Source organism: Canis aureus, chromosome X, assembly GCF_053574225.1.
Source record: "Canis aureus isolate CA01 chromosome X, VMU_Caureus_v.1.0, whole genome shotgun sequence".
NCBI classification, from domain to species: domain Eukaryota; kingdom Metazoa; phylum Chordata; class Mammalia; order Carnivora; family Canidae; genus Canis; species Canis aureus.
This window is the reverse complement of record NC_135649.1, coordinates 67,626,252-67,650,194: the sequence shown is the minus strand read 5'-3', so window position 1 is coordinate 67,650,194 and position 23,943 is coordinate 67,626,252. Positions and strand designations below refer to the sequence as shown.

At 39.5% G+C, this 23,943-nt stretch overlaps 1 protein-coding gene across 10 annotated transcripts in view; it reads right to left on the bottom strand.

The window, feature by feature from the left end:
* The window catches only part of PHKA1 (phosphorylase kinase regulatory subunit alpha 1), a 179,971-nt gene that overhangs the window by 19,320 nt on the left and 136,708 nt on the right, over positions 1–23,943 (bottom strand). For 8 of the 10 annotated variants that reach the window (XR_013374805.1, XR_013374806.1, XR_013374803.1 and 5 more), the window contains 8 exons: positions 23,727–23,893; positions 20,579–20,755; positions 19,005–19,096; positions 18,504–18,643; positions 3,715–3,871; positions 3,195–3,274; positions 1,864–1,942; positions 1,601–1,730 (listed from right to left, as the gene is read on the bottom strand). Coding sequence is in view for 7 of the 10 variants with exons in the window: in XM_077888633.1 (XP_077744759.1) it covers positions 1,601–1,730; positions 1,864–1,942; positions 3,195–3,274; positions 3,715–3,871; positions 18,504–18,643; positions 19,005–19,096; positions 20,579–20,755; positions 23,727–23,893 (1,022 nt within the window). In the remaining 3 variants the exon portion in view is untranslated. The remainder of the gene's footprint in view (positions 1–1,600; positions 1,731–1,863; positions 1,943–3,194; positions 3,275–3,714; positions 3,872–18,503; positions 18,644–19,004; positions 19,097–20,578; positions 20,756–23,726; positions 23,894–23,943) is intronic. The other 2 variants (XM_077888632.1, XM_077888634.1) reach the window with 1 other exon arrangement.

The window sequence follows — 23,943 nt, the reverse complement described above, 5'->3', positions numbered from 1 at the left end:
TGGGTTTTGACCTTGAGAAGCTGAACGACTATTTGGGAGAGATTACACATGCAAACAAGATAAACAACAATAAAACATGGCTATACTAAGTGCCAAATGAGAAGTACAGACAACGAACGTTTTGGAAATAAGAGGAGACATTAATCTCCAGGGATGGTGATGGATAAAATACTGTGAAAGTAGTAAAAGGTAGGGGTCAGACTGTCGAGGGTCTTGAATATCAGACCCAGGGATCTTGACTTTATTGCATAAGAAGTAAAGAGCCATAGTTTTGATGAATCCACAGGGAAAAAAATCAGTAATAGGCAATTAAAGAAAAGTGAAGAATGTTTGGATTTTTTCCCTTGTTGAGGTTTATTATTAAATAATTAGACCCTAATAAAACACCCCTGCATATCATAGCTAGAGAATATATATATATATATATATATATATATATGTGTGTGTGTGTGTGTACATATGTATATATATACATGTATATACCTTCTCCAGAGGGTGGTCATAAAGATTATGTATGTAAACATAAAGCAAAAAGCACAGTCTGACATATGGTAGGTAGAAAATCATCATTAGCTCTTTTATTTTTTATTTATTTATTTTTCATTAGCTCTTTTAAAGGGTTATTTTAATATAGATTATCTTATGTAATTTAGGTTAGACTCAAGCCAATAAATTTAGCTATTTGTTAGTAGCTCAATTAAAAGCCTTTCAGGGAGGGGCACCTGGGTGGCTCAGTGGTTGAGCATCTGCCTTTGGCTCAGGTCCTGATCCCAGGGTCCTGGGAGCCTGAGTTTGAGTCTCACATCGCATAGCTTGCTTCTCCCTCTGCCTTTGTCTCTGCCTCTCTCTGTGTGTGTCATTCATGAGTAAATAAAATCTTTTTTAAAAAGCCTTTCAGGGAAATGTAACAGAAATAATGGCTAAAATTGAGTTTTGCAAATCCGATTTCATTTTTGTACCATTCTTATTGAAATCAAATAAATACCAATGGAAAAAATAATCCTGTCATGCCGGGGAGGGGGGATCCCTTTCCCTCCCTTACACTTTATACAATTTTGTGCCACAGCTTCCACAGGCCCCTGCTTTTCTTCTAACTAAACCTGTTAACTTGCCAAATATAACTATAGTTAATTTCTTTTTTTTTACTATAGTTAATTTCAAAGAGAGTTCTGTCAGATAAATATTAATAGAAATATGGCATTCCTTTATTCAGTCCTGTTGTTTACTAGACAGAATAATGACAGTATGGTCACTGCTTCAGTGACTTAATCTGGGGTCGAGAAGCTGCACTGACTGAGTCAGAATCAAACTGTCTGTCACACTCAAATTTGATGCACACTTAGGCTCACTCTAGGAGTTAGAAGGAACGTAATGTGGAGTGCAGAGCCCCCAAGAGGTGAAATATTGAAGTGCAGAGCTAATACATAAATTTGTCATATCAGTCTCATGATTTGTATACAGGTTGACTAGCATGGGAACAAGATTGCTATATGCAGCTTCTGAGCTACTGATAAAATGTTTTCACTTTCTTTACCTCCTGATCCAAAACTCAATAGACCTACATTAAAAGTGAATTCTGCCGAAAATAGTCATTAAGTACCTGAGCATCGAAGGGAATGGGCCAGTTCTGTTGCCATAACTTGTATGATTAGACCAATTCGAAGTCGAAACATTTCAGCGAAGAGGCCAGGCTGAGTTCGCATATACATGGCTAGATATACCATTATTTCCTGTGCATGGAATGAGTATAGAAAAAATTATGGTCCAAGTTTCACAAAGCCCACTTTGTAGTCTTTGGAAATTGCCAGATCAATTGAAAACAAAAATATTGATCACCATATCAGGTGTCATAATTCTGCTCACCTGTGTAAGGATTGAGATGCTCATGTCCCCTTCACTAGCCTCATCTATCAGCCGAGTGAGCACTTCATAGGGCAGAGGTCTGAGGGAGAAGACAGTGAAGAAAGACAAAATTCTGTGACTATTTAGCTTAAATACACGAAGAAAATTAAAAAATCTTCCAAGTTCAAGTCACTGCTTCAATATCTCATCATCACTACATTTGGTTCTTTCAGTCTTTAAAGTTCATTGCCTCCCCATTCCACTTTGGCCTGTTATCAACTCAGGAGAGCTCTACTCTCTCCTCTCTAAACCTGGATTGCCCTTCTACTTCAAAATTTTATTTAAAACTCACCCCATGAGGTCATTCCAGATCAGTCTTTCATGGTTAATTCTTAACATATGACAAGTAACTATTATGGCTAGAAAGTAATAGACTAAATTTAAGCTGTGCCTTTTGGAAACCATTTTATTACTTTATGATCCCACCTTAGTCATATTGATTATGTTTCATCAATTTACACACACACACACACACACACACACACACGCATATGTCTTCCCACACTTCTGGCTTTCCTGCTCATACTAAGCGCCCTGGGGGAATGGAGCTTGGACCATGCCATGTTCTTTTGGATTGCCATGGTAGTCACAAAATTGATCTGATTTGTGATAAAAAGGTTCTGTTTGCCTAGAGTAAGGTATTATGGGTTGAATTGTGTCCTGTCAAAGTTCACATGTTGAAATCCTAGCCCAGAGTACCTTAGAGTATGACCTTATTTGGAGATGAGGTTTTTTTTTTTACAGAGGTAATTAAATTAAAGTAAGGTCATTGAGTGGCCCTAATCCAATATGCCTAGTGTTATTATATAAAAATTTGGGAAATTTGGACACAAAGACGCATATAGAGGGAAGAAATGTGAAGAGACATAGTGAAAAGACAGCCATCTACAAGCCAAAGAGAGGCCTGGAAGAGAGCCTAGAGTATAGTGGATGTTTTGTGGGTGCTAATTCTAGTTGCCTACCCTGTTTTGGACTGCTTTTGGGTGGGAGGTTGGAAAAGCCAGTAAGTAAAAAATAAACACAAAACCCAAAACCACCACTACCAACATCAACAACAACAAAACCCTAAAAAGCAAACTATATTTGTGTACTACTTTCTGTGAATTTACTCTTCCATTTACTTGTGCCCTGTCATTATCAACATTCTCATGCCAAGTGTCTCTGACAGAAGCCCACACATGTAGGACATTATCATCCACTGTCAGATTAGAGCAAGAGAATTATGATCAGTCCACACAGCTCTTTAAAGGTTTAGAGCAGCTCGATCAAACCCAACCTAAAGCTGTACTCACGCAGAGATGGTCTTCTCTCGAGGTTCTGGAGGGAGTCCCACTGTCAAATGTTTCTGATGGGAGAGAAGGGCTGTGCAGGCCTAAGAAGGATAGCATAATAGCATTATCCTTCCCATAACACCTCCACTTCCCATGACAATTACTTTTCTCGGCCTACAGACCTTTGCTCCTGCTTAATTTATTGACATATCAAACCCTCTTTCCAGGAAATACCATGTAGACCAGATGAAAGAGATTTTTAGGAAGAAACAATGAGGTATTTTTATCTCCTAAGAGGTAGGAACTTCAAACCTACTGTAAATTCATTCTTAAGCTATGGAATTCTTATCATTTATAAACTTCAGTATTGTATATTTGGCATTCAAAAATAAAAAGCTAATTGAGTATCAGCGACTTTGTGTGAGAAAGACATCTCAAATGATTAGATGCTGTGGTTGCCTTAAAAATCAATTACAGAAACCAATTTTTAAAAAGCATCTCCATTTAGATTTGGTATAAATTCAAGAAGAATTCATAGTACCTCATCAAGTGCTTCCACCTTCTTCCTTAAGATTCCAGAGATGTATCGGATCAGGCCCCAGTGACGAATTTCTCCAACTTTGCCATACAGTTCAGTAAGCAGCTCTTGGACTGTTGCACTTTCTTCATCATATAATTCAGTGTCCCAGTCAGGTCCTCTGGAATGTTAAAGAGAGATCTACATTAATTATAAGGAAAACTGCTGGCAACAATAATTTGTTTCAGTGTTATAATGGATATGCCTGTTTTTGATAGGTCTATCTCATTAGGAAATAAATGTTGTTTACTAAGAATCCTTGTAAACCTATGATTAGTAGTTGGCCCTGAAACCCAAATACCTAGATAAGAACAAGTCTTAGTTTCAGCTTTGCTTTGACAAAACACATTTTTACCCTCTTCACCCTCTTCATTGTTGCTGAAAACAAGGTCAAATATTTAATTTAAGTATTGAAAGCTCAGAAAGTATGCTACACTTAGGGAACTAATAAAGAGATAAAAAGAATGTGTGCTTATTTGCAAAAGATGCATATACATTATTGTTGTAAAGATTACCATAACACACGTCAACTGTGAAGTATCATAAAATATAAATAAAGTGCTATGAAATTGGGAATTTAATATATGATGAAGGTAGATTATTCATTAAACAATGTTAAGACAATCAAGCAGCCATCTGAAAAAGAAGGTGGATTCATGCCTTACACTGAGCATCAGAGTTCCAAATATATCAAAGATTTAAATGTGAAGGTACTAGAAAAATATGGGAGAACTACTTAATAACTTTGAGGGCAAGAGGACTTTTTAACTGGGACTCCTGGGTGGCTCAGTGGTTGAGGGTCTGCCTTCAGCTCAGGGCGCGATCCTGAGGTCCCGGATCGAATCCCACATTGGGCTCCTTGCCAGGAGCCTGCTTCTCCCTCTGCCTATGTCTCTGTCTGTCTCTCTCTGTGTCTGTCATGAATAAATAAATACATCTTTAAAAAAGAGGACTTTTTGACTATAACCTATACACCAGAAGCCATAAAAGAAATAGTGATGCATTTATATACATAAAACAACAAAATTCATATTGCAAAAAAAACACTAAGCAAAGTCACAGGACAAATTACAAACAAAAGCATTTACAATTCATAGGCCAATTTCCCTAATATATAAAGAACTTCAACACGGGTGCCTGGGTGGCTCAGTTGGTTAAGTGTCCAACTCTTGATTTCAGCTCAGGGTCATGAGATTGAGCCCTGCACTGGGCTCCATGCTCAGTGGGAGTCTCCTCTCTTCCTCTCCCTTGCTCTTCCCCCCACATATGCTTTCTCTGTCTCTCTGAAAGAAAGAACTGGAACAAATAGATAAGAAAAAAAAGACACAAAGGAAATATGGTCAAACAAATACTGATGGATTTTAAATATAGGAAAGATTTATCTCATGCACAATAAGAAAAATTAAAATTAACACTAGACTAAGATAACACTTTGTGAAATCTATTATGTTGTCCAAAATCCCCAAATTTGATAACACTGCATTGATAAGGTTTTGGGAAAATAAATACTCTCAATATCTTGCTGATGGAAATGAAAATTGGGACAATCTCTCTGGAGAGCTATTTGGAAATATACACTGATATTAAAAATCTCTATATTCTTTGATCTAGGAATTCTACTTCTGGCATATCTGTAGGATAGAATCCATGCATGAGAAATGATATATGCTCTGAGGTTATTTGCTATAGCATTGTTTGTGATAGTGAATGATGGGTAATAACTCAAGTGTCCATCAATAGGAGACTGCATAAACAAATCATGGTATGTTCAAACAATGAAATGCTATGCAACTATTACAGAAATACGATATAGATCTAGATTGTGGCAGACTGTATGTTTTAAAATGACTTCAAGGGGCACCTGTGTGGCTCAGTGGTTGAGCACCTGCCTTAGACTCAGGTCTTGGTCCTGGGGTCCGGGGATCTAGTCCTGCATCAGGGTCCCTGCAGGGAACCTGCTTCTCCCTCTACCTATGTCTCTGCCTCTCTCTGTGTGTCTCTCATGAGTAAATAAATAAAAGATTAAAAAAATAAAATGACTTCTAACATGCTTTTCCTACAGCGTGACGTTTATGGTCCTTCCATGAAGAGGGTGGGTTTGCATTCTCTCTCTTTCAACCCAGGCATGCTTGTGACTAAGTTGAAAGTGGTGCTGTATGATTTCTGAGGCTAGGTTGTAAACATTAGGGCATCTTCCACTGGATCCTTTTATGGGCCACTCTTTGAACCTAGGCTTTAGGCTGTCGGGAAGCAGAGAGACACATGAGGGAGGTCAACTGTAGGTGTTCCAGGTGACAGCCCCAGTTGAGATGCCAGCCAACAACCAGTATGAAACCCTAGACATATGAGTGGACAACCTCATGGTGACTTCAGCTCCAGAAACTGTGAGACCACAACTGAATGAGATCCCAAGTGAGAACTGCTTAGTTGAGCTTAGACAAGCTCCAGAACTGTGACAAATAGTTTAAATACTTTTTGCTTTTATTTTAAGTCACTGAGTTTTGGGGATATTTGTTAAGCAGTCATAAAAATGGAATATATATGTATATATGTAATGAATTTCAAGATAAATGGTTTTAGTGGAAAAAAGCAAGGTACAGAACAGTGTATATACTATACATCCATTTGGTGAAACAGGTGTGAAATTATACACATATATGCTTTATTTATACCTACATATGCATAAGATGCCCCTGGATGGATACACAACAAACCAGTAACAGTGACTGTCTGTGAGTTAGGGAACAAGGTATCTGGGGGACCAGAGGTGGGAGAAAGACTTTTTATCCTTTCACTGTATCCTTTTGTACTTCAAAAAGTTTGAACAATGATAATGTATTATCTATTCAATACATTAAATTACAGTAAATATATATTCTATGTAATGTATGTAACATACTAAATATGTTAAAAATAAGAAATATACATTAATTAAATATATTAAATATGTTTTTTAAAACATGAAATTAAAAATACCATAGGAAGAGTCAACAATGGATTAAACAAAACAGGGAATGAAAGTTTGAAGAGTAATAGGATATTTGCAGTTTCAAAGCATATCTCCACAAGATACTTTTGAATTACAAGGTACAACATTAAAACTCTGTAGTGAAGGAATGTGGAAGATACTATCTTAGCCAAGTGATAAAACCAGCAATGGAGCTCATCAACACTATGTACCCTCCTGATATGACACACTGAAAAGAACTCAGCATGATGTCAGTCGTATTCCTGCCAAAAATGCATCATCTGAATTTTATTATGAGAAAACATCAAACAACCCAAAATTTAGAGACATTCTGTAAAAAATAATTCATCTGCATGCTTCACAAATGTCAAATAACATGAAAAATAAAGACTCAAGAACTGTATTAGATCAAAGGGGACAAGGGACACAGGAGAACTGAATGAAATGCACAATTTAGATTTTCTTCTGCTGTAAAGACCTTACTGGGACAACCGGCGAACCTGATCTGTAGGTTAGATAATAGTACTGTTTTAACATTAATTTTGTTTTTCTTTCTTTCTTTTAAAATATTTTATTTATTTATTTATTTATTTATTTATTTAGTGCACAAGTAGGTGTGGAGGCAGAGGGAGAGAAGCAGAGAGAATCTCAGGACTCCATGCTGAGCACGGAGCCCCATGCAGGGCTCGATCTCAGGAACCTGAGATCATGACCTGAGCAGAAATCAAGAGCTGGACACTAAACCAACTGCGCCACCCAGGTGCCCCTAATTTTCTGATTTTGGCAAATGTACTTTGCTTGTGTAAGAGAATTCCTAGTTTTTAGGAAATACACAATGCACACCCAAATACTTAGGGGTAGAAGGGGATCATGTCTGCCACTTAGTCTCAGATGACTCAGAAAAACATGTATGTGTGATGATGATGATTATTATGACAAAGAGAATGAGAGAGAGATTGATTAAACCTCAGGAATTTGGGTGAAGGATATCCAGCACAATTTTTTTTGTATTATTCTTAGAATTTTTCTTTAAGTTTGAAATGGTCAAAATAAAAATAGATAAATGAATAATATGAAAGGACGTACTTTGAGATCTCACAATCAGGGATGATCCTTTTTGTTCCTAGAGATCAGAGAAAGCTTTCTGGACATGACAGATGAACGAGGCCTTGATGGACAGCTAGAATTCCAACAAGGGGAGATGGGGTGTGGTGTAGGAGAATAGTTCAGGCAGAGGGAAGAACATGAGCTAAGGTACAAAAGTAGCCATGTATACGGTGTGTTTTGGATATGATAAGCAACAGTGGGCTGTTTTGGTGAAAGTATTCACATTGTGAGGGAGGAGTGATGGTAGTACATAGAGGTTGAAAGTCAGATCATTGAGAATGTATATTTGGCCATTAATTCTCAATGGTAGTGGTGATGTTACAGGGAGAGGCAGGGGATGAAGAGGAGTTGAAGATTATGACACAATTTCAAGTCTGGGTGACTAAAAGAATGATACTATGAACATGGTCAGGAAGTAGTAGGTTTCTGATAAAGACAGTGAACTGGAGTTTAGATTTGCTTTTTAGACGTATATAAATTCTAAGTAGAATCAAAGATGTAAAAATTTATTTTTTAAAAGATTTTATTTATTTATTTATTTATTTATTTATTTATTTATTTATTTGAGAAAGAGAGAGAGCAAGAGTGAGAGAGCATGAGTGGGGGGAAGGGCCAGAGGGAGAGGGAGAAGCAGACTCCCCGCTGAGCAAGGAGCCCAATGCAGGGCTTGTTCCCAGGACCCTGAGATCATGACCTGAACTGAAGGCAGATGCTTAACTGAGCCACTCAGACACCCTAACATAAAAATTTCTTTAAAATTATTAAAGGTATTTCAAATATTTTTCAAATTCTGGGAGGGGATGAATGACAAGAAACCCAAAAGCCAAAAAGGAAAAGACTGACAGATTTGATGATATGAAAACTAAACTTCTGCATAGAGAAAGGTATATAAATAATTAGCAAATTAGACAAAATATCTGCAACAAGTATAACAAAGAAAATAGTAATATCTAATATTAGTAAGAAAAATATAAATCACTCAATAGAGAACAAAGGTTAAAAACAGACTATTTGCAGAAAGAATGCTAATCAACAGAGATTGGAAACTCCACCTCCCAACTTCTACTTTTAAATCCATGAGGGATATTGGGCAGAATTCCAAGTGTATTAAAACCCATGCAACACATCATACACATACACACTCTATACTCAAGTAGTTTAACATTACATGGAATACTATTTTTAGGGAGATTGCAGGTTCAATCAGATGTTATGGTGAAGTTAGTAATACAGGGTTAGATGAAGAAAACCCACATTAGGAGCAGAAGAGTTGGCAGTCAACCGTGGATCATCTGAACTGGTGGGAAAGTATGAGCTTTTCAGGTACGACTCCCTTTGCTTGCCCCTATCAACCACCTGGCTGAATCTTCAGTATTCATTCAAGCTATAGTCCTTCTGTCCTTACTCCTTATCTTGTTTTACCTTCCCTATCTTTTCATTATATTTCATTTAGCGTTGTGCCTGGAACATAATAAGCCCTCAACAGAGATTTGTTGAATAGAGTGTCTTACCCTAAAGGAAAAATGAAAGAAACAAAGGTATCAAAATAATAAGACCCCATGTCATTTTTTTTGGCAGGAGCACATAACAAGATTTATTGGGTGGCACTTAGGGTTGTATGAGAAGGGAAGTCCCTAACAGCATGAGACTGTCCAGAGGCTTATCGAGGGCATAAGCTCTACCATCCACAGGGGGTGGAGGGCAAGGAAACTCCTAGGGGAGAGGGGAAGTGGAAGTTACATGCTTAGGTGATCTGCTTCAGTAGCATTGTGGGGATTCTCTAGGTTAGAAAGCATTAAATGGCAGCAGTGGTTTGGGGTATTCGTGACCCTGGGCTTAACTCTTATTAGCAGATGTGGGGTAGGTTTTAAGGAGTATGCAAAGCAAGCAGACCCTAAATGGCTAAAAATATGTTTGGGCTACTTTTGATACAATTGGATGCATAAAAATTTGATTTTGGTGCTGGTGGGCTTTTTGGCTATCTTTTAAACTTACTCATTAAATACCATGATCTGATGGAAGCAACATGGGTTTCAGAGTCAGACAGACCAAGAGGACTTCATTACCACTTAGAGAGGATGAAAGATCCAGACCCTTACTTGGTCCTCTTTTACAATACCCTGGCAGTAGGGGAAGGTGAAGCAGTGCCCTTTTTGTTACAGTGGGGTAAGAGTAGGCTTTCCACTTGGCCTTGTTGACATGGGCAGAGCTGCAGATTTTTTCCATAGTGCTTATAATGGTAATCATCTAAAAGTTGTCTGTCTTGCTAGTCTGCCCTTTCCTTTTTTTCCTTTTTTATTTTCTTATCTTTCCTTTCTATTTTTTATTTAATTAATTAATTTATTTAAATTTTTAGGGTGTCAGAATGTATTTTTTTTATTGTAGTTCAATTTGCCAACATATAATAACACCCAGTGCTCATCCCATCAAGTGCCCCCGTCAGTGCCCGCCACCCAGTCACCCCACCCCCCACCCACCTCCCTTTCTACCACCCTTAGTTTGTTTCCCAGAGTTAGGAGTCTCTCATGTTCTGTCTCCCTTTCTTTTTTTTTAATTTATTTGTATTGGTGTTCAATTTGACAACATATAGAGTAACACCCAGTGCTCATCCCATCAAGTGCCTCCCTCAGTGCCCGTCACCCAGTCACTCCCACCCCCCACCCACCTCCCTTTCTACCACCCCTAGTTCGTTTCCCAGAGTTAGGAGTCTCTCATGTTCTGTCTCCCTCTCTGATATTTCCCACTCGTTTTCTCTCCTTTCCCCTTTATTCCCTTTCACAATTTTTTATATTCCCCAAATGAATGAGACCATATAATGTTTGTCCTTCTCTGATTGACTTATTTCACTCAGCATAATACCCTCCGGTTCCATCCACGTCGAAGCAAATGGTGGGTATTTGTTGTTTCTAATGGCTGAGTAATATTCCATTTTATACATATACCACATCTTCTTTATCCATTCATCTTTCGATGGACACCGAGGCTCCTTCCACAGGTTGGCTATTGTGGACATTGCTGCTATAAACATCGGGGTGCAGGTGTCTCGGCATTTCACTGCATCTGTATTTTTGGGGTGAATCCCCAGCAGTGCAATTGCTGGGTCGTAGGGCAGATCTATTTTTAACTTTTTGAGGAACCTCCACATAGTTTTCCAGAGTGGCTGCACCAGTTCACATTCCCACCAACAGTGCAAAAGGGTTCCCCTTTCTCCACATCCTCTCCAACATTTGTTGTTTCCTGCCTTATTAATTTTCCCCATTCTCACTGGTGTGAGGTGGTATCTCATTGTGGTTTTGATTTGTATTTACCCGATGGCCAGTGATGCGGAGCATTTTCTCATGTGCTTGTTGGCCATGTCTATGTCTTCTTTGGTGAAACTTCTGTTCATGTCTTTTGCCCATTGTATGATTGGGTTGTTTGTTTCTTTGGTGTTGAGTTTAAGAAGTTCTTTATAGATCTTGGATACTAGCCCTTTATCTGATAGGTCATTTGCAAATATTTTCTCCTATTCTGTAGGTTGTCTTTTAGTTTTGTGGACTGTTTCTTTTGCTGTGCAGAAGCCTTTTACCTTGATAGAGTTCCAACAATTCGTATTTGCTTTTGCTTCTCTTGCCTTCATGGATGTATCTTGCAAGAAGTTACTGTGGCCAAGTTCAAAAAGGGTGTTGCCTGTGTTCTCCTCTAGGATTTTGATGGAAACTTGTCTCACATTTAGATCTTTCCTCCATTTTGAGTTTATCTCTGTGTATGGTGTAAGAGAATGGTCCAGTTTCATTCTTCTGCATGTGGCTGTCCAATTTTCCCAGCACCACTTATTGAAGAGACTGTCTTTTTTCCAGAGGATAGTCTTTCCTGCTTTGTCGAATATTAGTTGACCATAGAGTTGAGGGCCCACTCCTGGATTCTCTATTCTGTTCCATTGATCTATGTGTCTGTTTTTGTGCCACTACCACACTGTCTTGATGACCATAGCTTCGTAGTACAACCTGAAATCCGGAATTGTGATGCCCCCAGCTATGGTTTCTTTTTTAATATTCCCCTGGCTATTCAAGGTCTTTTCTGATTCCACACAAATCTTAAGATGATTTGTTCCAACTCTCTGAAGAAAGTCCATGGTATTTTGATAGGGATTGCATTAAATGTGTAAATTGCCCTGGGGAGCATTGACATTTTCACAATATTAATTCTTCCAAGCCATGAGCATGAAATATTTTTCCATCTCTTTGCATCTTCCTCAATCTCTTTCAGAAGTGTTCTGTAGTTTTTAGGGTATAGATCCTTTACCTCTTTGGTTAGCTTTATTCCTAGGTATCTTATGCTTTTTAGTGCAATTGTAAATGGGATTGACTCTCAATTTCTCTTTCTTCTGTCTCACTGTTAGTGTATAGAAATGCCACTGACTTCTGGGCGTTGATTTTGTATCCTGCCACACTGCCAAATTGCTTTATGAGTTCTAGCAATCTTGGGGTGGAGTCTTTTGGGTTTTCTGTGTACAGTATCATGTCATCTGCGAAGAGCGAGAGTTTGACTTCTTCTTTGCCAATTTGAATGCCTTTTATTTCTTTTTGTTGGTTGATTGCCGAGGCTAGGACTTCTAGTACTATGTTGAATAGCAGTGGTGAGAGTGGACATCCCTGTCTTGTTCCTGATCTTAGGGGAAAGGCTCCCAGTGTTTCCCCATTGAGAATGATATCGGCTGTGGGCTTTTCGTAGATGGCTTTTGAGATGCTGAGGAATGTTCCCTCTATCCCTACACTCTGAAGAGTTTTGATCAGGAATGGATGCCTTATTTTGTCAATGCTTTTTCTGCATCTATTGAGAGGATCATATGGTTCTTGTTTTTTCTCTTGCTGATATGATCAATCATGTTGATTGCTTTATGAGTGAACCAGCCTTGCATCCCAGGGATAAATCCCACTTGGTCATGGTGAATAATCTTCCTAATGTATTGTTGCATCCTATTGGCTAGTATCTTGTTGATAATTTTTGCATCCATGTTCATCAGGGATATTGGTGTATAATTCTCCTTTTTGGTGGGGTCTTTGTCTGGTTTTGGAATTAAGGTGATGCTGGCCTCATAGAACAAGTTTGGAAGTATTCCATCTCTATCTTTCGGAACAGCTTTAGTAGAATAGGTATGGTTTCTTCTTTAAATGTTTGATAGAATTCCCCTGGGAAGCCATCTGTCCCTGGACTTTTGTGTCTTGGGAGGTTTTTGATGAGTGCTTCAATTTCCTCCCTGGTTATTGGCCTGTTCAGGCTTTCTATTTCTTCCTGTTCCAGTTTTGGTAGTTTGTGGTTTTCCAGGAATGCGTCCATTTCTTCTAGATTGCCTAATTTATTGGCGTATATCTGCTCATAATATGTTTTTAAAGTCGTTTGTATTTCCTTGGTGTTGGTGGCGATCTCTCCTTTCTCATTCATGATTTTATGAATTTGAGTCTTTTCTCTCTTCTTTTTAATAAGGCTGGCTAATGGGTTATCTATCTTATTAATTCTTTTAAAGAACCAACTCTTGGTTTTGTTAATCTGTTCCACAGTTCTTCTGGTCTCTATTTCGTTGAGTTCTGCTCGAATCTTTATTAACACTCTTCTTCTGCTGGGTGTAGGATCTATTTGCTGTTTTTCGCCAGCTCCTTTAGGTGCAAGGTTAGCTTTTGTATTTGAGTTCTTTCCAGTTTTTGGATGGATGCTTGTATTGCGATGTATTTCTCCCTCAGGAATGCTTTTGCTGTATCCCAAAGATTTTGAACGGTTGTATCCTCATTCTCATTAGTTTCCATGAATCTTTTTAATTCTTCTCTAATTTCCTGGTTGACCCTTTTATCTTTTAGCAGGATGGTCCTTAACCTCCACGTGTTTGAAATCCTTCCAAACTCCTTCTTGTGATTGAGTTCTAGTTTCAAAGCATTTTGGTCTGAAAATATGCAGGGGATGATCCCAATCTTTTGGTATCGGTTCAGACCTGATTTGTGACCCAGTATGTGGTCTATTCTGGAGAAAGTTCCATGTGCACTTGAGAAGAATGTGTATTCAGTTGCGTTTGGATGTAAAGTTCTGTAGATATCTGTGAAATCCATCTGGTCCAGTGTATCATATAAAGCTCTTGTTTCTTTGGAGATGTTGTGCTTACAAGACCTGTCGATTGTAGAAAGCGCTACATTCAAGTCACCAAGTATAAGTGTATTATTATCTAAGTATGTCTTAACTTTGGTTATTAATTGACTGATATACTTGGCAGCTCCCACATTCGGGGCATAAATATTGATGATTGTTAGGTCCTCTTGTTGGATAGATCCTTTAAGTATGATATAGTGTCCCTCTTCATCTCTTACTACAGTCTTCGGGATAAACTTTAGTTTATCTGATATACGGATGGCTACCCCTGCTTTCTTTCGAGGACCATTTGAATGGTACATCGTTCTACAACCTTTTATTTTCAGGCTGGAGGTGTCCTTATGTCTAAAATGAGTCTCTTATAGACAGCAAATAGATGGGCCTTGCTTTTTTATCCAGTCGGAAACCCTGTGCCTTTTGATGGGGTCATTAAGCCCATTCACGTTCAGAATGACTATTGAAAGATATGAATTTAGTGTCATCATGATACCTATTCAGTCCCTGTTTTTGTGGATTGTTCCCTTGGACTTCCTCTTTCCATTAGAGAATCCCCCTTAGTATTTCTTGCAGAGCCGGCTTGGTGGTCACATATTCTTTCAGTTTCTGCCTATCTTGGAAGCTCTTTATCTCTCCTTCTATTCTGAATGGGAGCCTTGCTGGAAAAAGTATTCTTGGCTGCAGGTTCTTCTCATTTAGGACCCTGAATATATCCTCCCAGTCCTTTCTGGCCTGCCCGGTCTCTGTGGAGAGGTCTGCCTTTAATCTAATATTTCTCCCCATAAAAGTTAGAGATTTCTTGTCTCTTGCTGCTTTAAGGATCTTCTCCTTATCTTTGGAATTTGCAAGTTTCACTATTAAACGTGGAGGTGTTGAGCGGTTTTTATTGATTTTTTTTGGGGGGGGGAATCTCTCTATTTCCTGGATCTGAATGTCTGTTTCCCTTCCCATGTTAGGAAAGTTCTCAGCTATGATTTTTTCAAATACATATTCTGGACCTCCGTCCCTTTCGGCGCCCTCTGGAACCCCAGTTAAACGTAGATTTTTCCTCTGAGGCTGTCATTTATTTCCCTTAACCTATTCTCATGATCTTTTAATTGTTTTTCTCTTTTTTCCTCAGTTTCCCTCCTTGCCATCAACTTGTCTTCTATGTTTCTCACTTGTTCTTCTACCTCGTTAACCCTTGTTGTTAGGACCTCTAGTTTGGATTGCATCTCATTTAATTGATTTTTAATTTCTGCCTGATTAGATCTAAATTCTGCGGCCATGAAGTCTCTTGAATCCTTTATGCTTTTTTCTAGAGCCACCAGTAGCTTTATAACTGTGCTTCTGAATTGGCTTTCTGACATTGAATTGTAATCCAAATTTTGTAACTCTCTGGGAGAGAGGACTTTTTCTGATTCTTCCTTTTGAGGTGAGATTTTCATTTTGCTTAGTGCAGAGTGAGTCATTTTGTTCAGTGCAGAGTGGCCAAAAACAAGTTGTACTGGAAAAAGGAGAAAAAGAGAGAAGAGAAAAAAGAAAAGGAAAAAAAAGAAAGAAGAAGAAAAAAAGAAAAAAGGGGGGGAGGAAGCAAACAGAAAACAAAAAACAAGGGGGAGTATCCTCTGATACTGTAGATCCCTCGAATTCCCCTGGAACTTTCCAGTGCTGCTTGGTCAATAACTTGCTTTTCCCCTGTCCTTCTAGATGGTCTTCTGGGGGACAGGGGGTGGGGCTGCAGTGCTGTTTCCAAGGTGTGAGCACTTGGGGGAGCTGCTCACCCCCCTGCCTGGTGCACGGCTCAGTTGGAGTTGTTTATCCTGTTTATCCTGTGAGGCTACTGTGAGGCTCAGTGGGGGTTGTTTATCCTGTGAGGCCCCAGGAGGAACAACAATAGTGGCAGCCGGCCAGCTCTCCAGCCCTGGAGTCCCCTCCCGCAGTAACTACCACAGCGCCCATTCCACAGGGGCCTGGATGCTCCGGGGGCGTAGGCCGCCGATTTGCATAGCTTGGGGCGGCCCAGCGGTAGGAGTTTCCTTGCTGTCCTGTGCGCTCCCAGCCTCTGCCTGTCACGGAGGGAGCCCTGGATCCAGGCCGTGTTCCCCAGTGCCCTGGGCTCCGGGGCCTGCTCTGCTGGAATCGAGCTCCTGGGGCCGCGCAGCTCCCTCCACGCACAGCCGACTCCGAGCCCAGCCGGGCGCGCACTGCCGCCGTTTAGGGAGCTCCGCCTCGGTGTGTGGCAGGCTCTTCCCCGGGGCACACCTCTTCTGTTAGTGCTCCTGGGAGCCTGAGGGCATCCCCCTATCCCTCCCGCTCCTGGGGTCCTGCTCCAACTCCCTGCTAGCCCTTTTCTGTCCTGGAAGATTGGTGAAACTCCTGCTTCTCCGGGATGGGGCTTTCCTGTCCTGGGGACACTCGCCCTGCGGCCTTAGCCTGGCTCTTTGTGGGGCCTCTCCCCCCTGGATGCTTTTTATTTCTTTATTTTTTTTCCGTCTTCCTACCTTGATAGAAGTACGAACTCTTCTTACTGTAGCATTCCAGCTGTTCTCTCTTTAAATCTCAGGCTGAATTCGTAGGTTTTCAGGATGATTTGAAAGGTATCTAGGTAATTTGGTGGGGACAGGTGACTTGGGGACCTTACTCTTCCACCATCTTGCCCCCTCCCCTCTAGTCTGCCCTTTCCTAGTCCTTTGTCTAGAAATAATAGGTATTTTTTAGGGCTTCTGTCATCTGTGCCCTTTGGCATTTTCAGGGTGCTGGTTTTTTCCAGCACCAGATGCAGGATATATGAGACAACAAGGAAAACTCAGGTACATCACAATCTTGTCATTCCTCAAATCCTGAGGTCCTTAGCTATCCTGTCTTCTTCTTTCCACCTTTTAATTCCTTGTTATGTTTGTTTTCTAAATAATGTCCTCCTGTCCTTAGCAGGAGGAACACAGAGAGACACATGTACTACTCTATTTTGTCTGGAATCCGAAGTCCCATTGTGGTTATGTTTTAAGAGCTTCATTGACTTTTAGCAATAATACTGAAATATTTAGGAATGAAATGATAAAACGTCTGGTCTCTTTTTCAAAATAACCTGGGAGAGAGTGAGAACATAGATGTGACAAGATTAACCATGTTTTTATAATTTTCAGGCTGGGTGATGGATCCCCAAGTGTTCATTACACTAGTTTCTCTATTTTTGTATAAATTTGGATGTTTCTATCATAGAAAGTAAAAAAAGAAAAGCTGCTCTCCCTCCTCTGTGGAGGCTGGGCTTGAGGAGAACAAGGTAGAAATAGGAAGACGTGTTAGAAAGCAATAGCAAGGGGATCCCTGGGTGGCTCAGCAGTTTAGCACCTGCCTTCAGCCCAGGGCATGATCCTGGGGTCCCGGAATCGAGTCCCACATCAGGTTCCCTGCATGGAGCCTGCTTCTCCCTTTGCCTGTGTCTCTGCCTCTCTCTCTCTCTCTCTGTCTCTCATGAATAAATAAATAAATAAAATCTTAAAAAAGAAAAGAAAGCAATCGCAATAATCCTGGTGAGAGACAAAGACCTGAGTGAAGGCAGCAATACTAGAGATGCAGAAGATAAATATTTAGAGGTAAAACTTCATAGCCTTGGTGGTTACCCGCACATGGGGCATAGCGTGCTGATTAGGTCAGTGTTGGTTCTGAACACAAGTATGTAGAATTTCAGAACGTGGCTCCATTTTTAATGCTTGACTGCTGACCACTTTCAAGTCACACCACTCCTCTTTCCCTCCCAGCCTACACCTGGGCAAGGTGCCAGGGAAATCTGAGTGTTCCCTTCTTTGGTGCTGGTGAGGATCAGTACCCCAGGCTCACCTCCTAATCATAATAAATCCCCTCCTTTCTCTGCTCTCTGCTCCATAAGCCTTTTTTTTTTTTTTACCAAGTTGGGAATCTGTTTCACTCTCCCCAGGAGTCTCGTTATGTGTAATAAACATCTTACATCCTTTTGGTACATGTGTGGCATCATCAATTTCAACATCCAAGCCAAATTTAGAGGAGGGAGACCATTCTTGTCTCTCCAGGTATAAGTACATGAATAAATGAGGAGGTTCAGGTTATTTTTGGGGGAAAGTGAGAGATAGGAGAGAGTTCAATTTGGGCATACTGAGTGTGAGGTACTTATATATTGATGTACTTATCAGGGTTCTGGACACATAACGAACACTCAAAAATGCTGGTTTATTTTTTTTCTGTAAGCCTCCATGTTCATAATTCTTTTGAGCTAAGAGTTTATTTACCTTTGGATTTTACCAGATAACTGAGGCTTAAAATAACCATAATAATGATAATAATAGCAGTTTTTGGTCACCTACTATGTACCAAGCATTGCATTGGAGACTTTGCAGACATTATATCTTGTTTAATCTTTACAACAGTTCTATGAGGTAGGTATAATCCAAATTTTATAAATGAGGACAGCTGAGCTTAAAGTTACACAGTGGGTAGGTTGTGAAATTCAAATCCAGGTCAACAAGATTCCAAAGCTGTGCTGTATTTACTATGTTACACTTCCTCTCTACCTGAACATTAAAGTAGATTGATAATATTTATCACTTACTTCATAGTATACAGCATGTAAAGGATATCAGCTTGCTCCTGTAAGCTGGAGGTCTCCTTCAACTGTAAAACCAGTGCTTTGAAGTCCAACTCCCCAGACTGGTCTCTAGGAAGATGTATTTCTACACGAACAGAGGGAACCTTTAGTTTGAGAAAGGACAAAAAAATTTAAGTTCACAAGTGTTCAGCTTAAATAATACCCTAGAGTGTTGATCTTTTCACCTCCAAACCTTTGCCATACGAATTCCCTGAATTTTGATGAAAAGTCAAACAAAAACAATGACACCTTCAAAATGAATGATATAGCAATTTAGTTTTCTTAGAGTCTGGCTAGAAAAACGTGCTCATTTTAAAAGTGAACTAAAAAGGAGTTTATCTTCACCATTGTAGCATTTTGCCTACCACCAGTTACTAGCAGAACCTATAATAGCTAGTTCTGTTATTTGCCATACAGATGGCAGTTTTGCTAAAAGCTGACAGAAAAACTCATGTGCAGGTTTACCTGGTCCTCTCGTGGGCAGTGAGGTGAGTCAAGTAAGTTGAACGAAGGCCGAGAAGCCTGAAATATCTTTGTTGGAAGATACATGTGAACATCTGCAAGAGGTGGACATTTATGGGAAAGGTTAGATAACTCAGGAGACTAAAATTCATAGTTGCTCTCAAAACAAAGTTGCACAGGAGCTATTCTTTATAGAACAAGAGTGAGAAATTTATCCTTTCCTGCTAATATCACAGAAAGGAAATATGAATATCAGATAATTTAAAGTCTGTTCAAACAAACATGTAGCATTAAGTGGACATTTAAGGTATTAAGTCCTATACATGGAATCAATACCACAATGGTACTATCACTGACACTTTGATAGAATACTATATATAACAGAACCCAACTATGCTTTCTATTTTCTGGACTATCAAGGGAGAATGCCTGGCTGTCAGCAGTTGGACTTCTTGAGAATAGAGAAATGGATGATCCTATGTAGGGAGTAAAAAAACGTAGTGACTGACCTACTTTGAGATATTAATATTTTTATTTATAGTTCAAATACTTACCATAACCTCAAAGGAGAGACTGTCTTGTCACTTTCACCATTTGACAGATACAGAAAGAAAGGTCCAGATCTCAAAAAACTGTTCAAGCAAGTAAGCAGCAGAGCCGAGAATTAAGCTCAAGTGTCCTGATTCACAATCTAGAAGTGTAACTTAATAAAGTTCATTTCTTCATGTAAGCCCTTTGTTAAGGAAGCATACTCAAAGGGTATGCTAAGCTTTTCCCTGTTCTAAATGTTAAATGATTTATGCTTAATATCTATGGTTAGTAATGGTCAATAAAGTTTTAGACAGCAAGAACATATATCTCAATCTTTCTCATCATCTGTAAAATGTTACCATTTAGGTCCTCTCAGTGTGGCCAAGGAGCCCTTCTGTCCCTTTATATGCAGCTACCACAGAAGCATTGAATTCTCTTAGGAACCATGACTACTCCTGGTAATGTGTGGTAGAAGACATCTTCCACTGCAAATACTACTGAAGGAGGGTAGGGGTCACAGGGAGGACAATGGCACAGTTGTTGAGGCATGAGTACTGTAGTTTGAGAAGTGCAGCTCTACAGTGCTAGAACAACTGACTCTAAACATTACAACTAACCTAAGGGAACCAGATGTAGCTTACTCAAGGGAGAATATCTCCCTCTCGGCTGCAAGGTTATCTTGTAATAGTTTGCAGTGCTTTCTCTTTAAATCAGAGTGCTTCCAAAGGAGTAACTTTGCCAAAGGAAACATCTTTTTTCCATCATTTTAATGCTGATGTTAAAATGCTCCATGTCTCCTGTTCAGAGGCTTCTCACAATGTAATGGTTAAGCCAGACTACATAGCACTATCAACAGCAAAACTATGCACAATTCATTAATTTTTACAAATATTTGAGAGCCTAACATGTTCCTTCTGTCTGAGATGCTGGGGATAGAGCAGTGAACAAAACAGAGTTCCTGCTTACACTGTAAGAAGCACCCCACCCCTGTCCTGGGCTTAGCGTCAATCCTGTGCCTGACTCCAGTGAATCATGGCATTACTCACTCTGTATATGCAGCTCCTTGGCCTTGGTCACCAAGGACATTAAATTGCAGGTTGTTTGCACAGCAGCTTGAAACCGATCTAGCCCTCCCTTCTGTGAGGTAGGGGCCAGTTTAGGATGGGGAATAGTGTGCGTCAAAAGGTGATCTAAATAACGAGCAACTTCATCACCACAGTGAGCTGCAAGGTTAGTGGGGATAGGGGAAAGAGAAAAAAACAAACATTTTAGTCACTTCACAATCTACCCCACCAAACAGAATGATTGGCTCCTGTGCTCATAACAGCACCAGAAGTAGGTTGTTTTAGATCATGAGGGGGAAAAAGGTTGTGGTTACTGTACAGTCTTGTAGCTTTACCACTTAGAAACTATGGCCGTTTACTGGACCTACATGTTCTTCAACTTTGCTGACACAATATTAGGGCCCCTGAAAGCAGTATGAGCTTCTTATGGGACAGGTAGAGCAAAGATTTTGTAATCTGTGTATGCGTATGTGATGGTAGAGGTGGTGGCAGCAGTGGTGGCGGAGAAGCAGAATAGGGCCCCTGGAGTCTCACTGGTATGAGGAGACTTGTGAGCAAAGGCAAAAATCTTCCACTAAACACTGGACCTAGCTTAAAACAAACATATCCCATAAATGGCAGCTACAATTGCTAATGAAATAAACAATCTCCATGTGGCATTGGTGTCAAAAGGATTACTGGCCACACATTGGTCTTTTTCATCACCATATTCATTTATTCACCAAATATTTATTGCCCACTATGTACTAGGTGGTGTACTAGTGCTGAGGGGTTTCAGTGGTGAAGAAGACAGATATGGTCCCTGTCCTCTTGGACTCTCCTTCTCCCATACACCTCCGGTAACATTATCTCTGACTATGGGTAATGGAAACAAAACACATACACAGATCTCATGGATCCTAACATTTCAGACTTTACATGAATTTTCACAACATTTATAGTTGGAAAAGCACAGTGTTTGGGTCAATACTAAAGCCTGCGAATTCAGTTATACATCATCTTTTTTAATCATCTTCAGTGACTTCTTTTTCTGTGTTCTGATGTGATTAATAGAAACTATTTTAAAAAGCTGTAAAAATTGAACTCATTCTCAGGGATATCCTAATGAAAATATTATAACCTTGAATATAACATAGGTACTTGAGTGGAGGATTATGAAGACTACAGAGAGAAGTGTTCTTGGCACAGAAGGGCTGGCAAGCAATAAACTCAGCCATTGTGAGACCACTGACGTGTAAAACCAGAGAGGAGAAAGTGACTTACAATGCATAATATCAAATTTAGTAATATATATCATCAAAAAGATACATTTTAGAAAGTAATCTAAGAGAATGAGTGTGACAGATGAAAGTCACAACTACCCATGGAATAGCAAACAACCTCAATATGTGATTATTTTGGTCTGGTTTTCTAAATATTTGTTTATGCCACGATGAATATCATGACTTTGGTAATTATTAACAACAGGAAATAACTTTGTATTTAATGTATTTTTCCAATCAAGAAATTCACTATTTTAGATCTTACAAAAACAAACGTAGAGTGAATTAAATGGTACTTAGGTAAGTCAATGCTGAGCCCAAACAAGAAAATCATCCTCTGACTGCTAATGTGTTGGTCTATTGTGTATGAGATAATGCTTGCTATCCCTCAAGAAAAGCCAATTTATTTTTTCTTTTCTCTAACACACCACTCTTTTTTTAATAATAAATTTATTTTTTATTGGTGTTCAATTTACACACAGAATAACACCTAGTGCTCACCCCATCAAGTGCTCCCCTCAGTGCCCGTCACCCATTCACCCCCACCCCCGCCCTCCTCCCCTTCCACCACCCCTAGTTCGTTTCCCTGAGTTAGGAGTCTTCATGTTCTGTCTCCCTTTCTGATATTTCCCACCCATTTCTTCTCCCTTCCCTTATATTCCCTTTCACTATTATTTATATTCCCCAAATGAATGAGACCATATAATGTTTGTCCTTCTCCGATTGACTTATTTCACTCAGCATAATACCCTCCAGTTCCATCCACGTTGAAGCAAATGGTGGGTATTTGTCATTTCTAATGGCTGAGTAATATTCCATTGTATACATAAACCACATCTTCTTTATCCATTCATCTTTCGATGAACACCGAGGCTCCTTCCACAGTTTGGCTATTGTGGACATTGCTGCTATAAACATTGGGGTGCAGGTGTCCGGGCGTTTCACTGCATCTGCATCTTTGGGGTAAATCCCCAGCAGTGCAATTGCTGGGTCATAGGGCAGGTCTATTTTTAACTCTTTGAGGAACCTCCACACAGTTTTCCAGAGTGGCTGTACCAGTTCACATTCCCACCAACAGTAACACACCACTCTTAAGATAAAGAAATTAGCTGCTTTAAGATATAGGCCAACAGGCAAATACCCAGACAATGAAAGCAGGCAAACCGTATTTTAGATAGCTAGAAGAAGAACTGGCTCCTATTAGGCCTTCTCTCTTTGGGATTCAAACAATGTAATTCTTGCCTTGCCTTGGTTAGTGTCTTAACAGTCTATGGTGTTTCTCAGCCATTTTTAATATATGCCCTCATGATGCTTTCTCAGTTTATTATCTTTGTATTTCTAGTAGCCAATTAGATTTGTTGTGTTTTATTTGTCTAGTTTGCAATATGAAAGCAACAGGCACGCTGAATAGGCTTTTTCAAACTATGTAGACCTTCTCAGAGATTCTGATGGGCCACAGCAACATTATATATAAAAAGCATTCTAATTGAGTTTCTTATTTTTATGCTTTTAAATGTCTAAAAGCAGTACTGTATATGTATAGTTCTCCTACTATATCTTGATTAAATATCTCTCACTCACCATTGATTCCTCTCATTTTGAAATCACCAGCCATTACATATACCCGGGACAGAAATATTCCTTAGCTTTAATAAGAGATAGTCAAACTCCATACTCCACAATCACCACAGGGATATTAGACCAGAAACCAAAGGATGAAAAATGAAGCCAAACAAAAGTAGAAATCTAGGTGTATTAAATAAAAGTGAGACTGCTGGCATTGAGAAATATTAAGGAGGATGCTCAACACTCAACACTACTTTGTATTCTTGCCCAGCAAGGCCATGGCCTTTATGAAGCTTTCTTACCATTACTGGTTGAACCATAGCCATTCATCCAGTCGCCAGATTCCAGCTCATTATAGTTATCATCGTAATCTTCACTGTACAGCTTACCCTCAGGTCCAGGATCCATGAAGCTCAAATGTGTGCAGCAAGATGTTGTTAAAAACTCTGACAATTTACCTGTTTGAATCCTGACAGTTACAGGGCAAATTGAAAACAGAAAATTAGAGGAAATCCTTTT